The 1,827-nt window shown below is 33.7% G+C and overlaps 1 protein-coding gene across 1 annotated transcript in view; it reads right to left on the reverse strand.

Moving 5' to 3' along the window:
• LOC106530728 (tetraspanin-13) overlaps positions 1-1,470 on the reverse strand; it is an 11,117-nt gene extending 9,647 nt beyond the window's left edge. Inside the window, exon 1 of the mRNA XM_014026419.1 lies at positions 1,309-1,470. Coding sequence (XP_013881873.1) covers positions 1,309-1,371 — 63 coding nt within the window. The 5' untranslated portion in view covers positions 1,372-1,470. The remainder of the gene's footprint in view (positions 1-1,308) is intronic.
• Between the last annotated feature and the right edge of the window lie 357 nt (positions 1,471-1,827).

Genomic DNA, 1,827 nt, shown 5'->3' on the forward strand with positions numbered 1-1,827 from the left:
TAGTTTGTATACATACATACATACATACATACCATACATACATACCATACATACATACCATACATACATACATACCATACATACATACCATACATACATACCATACATACATACATACCATACATACATACATACCATACATACATACCATACAATACATACATACATACATACCATACATACATACATACATACATACATACATACATACATACATACATACCATACATACATACATACATACATACATACATACATACATACATACATACCATACATACATACCATACATACATACCATACCATACATACATACCATACATACATACCATACATACATACCATATATACATACCATACATACCATACATACAAACATACATATTTAACAAGAGGTCACCTTCAAATTAATGTATTTTGGAAAATCTAACCGTTAATACTCAATACTTTTACTTTTATTACTATATTTTATGTCAGAAATGTACTTTTGATACTTAAGTACAAAATAAATCAGATACTTTCAGACTTTTACTCAAGTGATATTCTAGAGGAGACTTGAACTTTTACCAAGTAGTTTTATGATAAGGTACTTGTACTTTTACTCAGGTATTTTATACAACACAGTTTAAAACTGATTAGTCGACATGTTTTTGTTAACAGTTGACAATAATTAATGTTAAAGTTTAATGTGATTCAATAGGAGTGAATATTTTAGGCTTTAGTTGAGTAGTAGACTTAGTGTTTTTTAGTTAAATTAATCTTTTTGATGCCTGTTAGTAAACTTATACAACTCTAGTGAACTAGTTTGGCTGAATGATCCAGTGTGTTTAAACTAGTTGGGATTTTTAAGTCATTAGTTAAGTGAATTCTTCAACTAGTTGGATAAAAGTACCTAATATAAGACTTTCATTAAACTAGTAAATGTTGAAGAGTTGAGTCATGATGGAGGGATGTGGAATAAATACTCAAAGGGCTTGCCATACCTCTGAGGAACAGAAGCTGTTTTTATTATCCTGAGGAGGAAATAAAAACGGAGCTGATTTTATTCAGACTGTATTCTCAGATCCTTCAGCAGCTCGGAGTTAAAGTTTGTAAAAATTAAAAGTTTGATTTTATTTTTAAGGAAGAACAAATTTAAAACTTTCCGACAGCAGCTGTGATAAGAATCAGTTAATTCTGCTCAGCTGCGTCTACAGCAGGAAGCTTTAGTTTTTACTGTCAGAATAAAAAACTAACAAATGACTAAAATCCATCAGTTTGCTCTTTTCTTTTCAGATTAAAAGTAAAGAAGATAAAATAAAAACTCACCACATAAAGGATGTTGAGCACAGAAAGCGCGTTTTTAGCGCAGAAGAATCCGCCGCAAACCATGACTGCAGCTGCGGAACTTTCCTCCTCTGAAGAACCTCAAACCGACTCTGTAGTCCGGGTCTCTGGTTCTGTTCGGGTCTGCTGCTGGGGAGCCGGACTCAGTTTCCTGGAGCGGATGCTGCGCTCTGATTGGTCAGCTGGGATGACTCACCTGTAGGTGGTGACGCAGGTGATTACAGGTGAACTTTGACCTTTCTGAGGTTAATATTTACCTGAAAGAAACGGACTTTTTGAGGATCGGGAAGCACGCGGGTCTGTGAGCCCCTCACAGTCTTTAAACAAAACTCACTTGTTTTGTTTAAATTTTAATTTCTACACATATTTTACATCCTCACAACACAAATCTAAACACAAAATAAATATAAAGGCTTTCTGGTGGATGACAGGATAACTAAACCTGAGACATAAAACTGTAACACATTTACACAAAACACGTTGCAGCTTTTAAACTTTTAA

The sequence above is a fragment of the Austrofundulus limnaeus genome, unplaced genomic scaffold, assembly GCF_001266775.1.
Source record: "Austrofundulus limnaeus strain Quisiro unplaced genomic scaffold, Austrofundulus_limnaeus-1.0 Scaffold552, whole genome shotgun sequence".
NCBI lineage: Eukaryota > Metazoa > Chordata > Actinopteri > Cyprinodontiformes > Rivulidae > Austrofundulus > Austrofundulus limnaeus.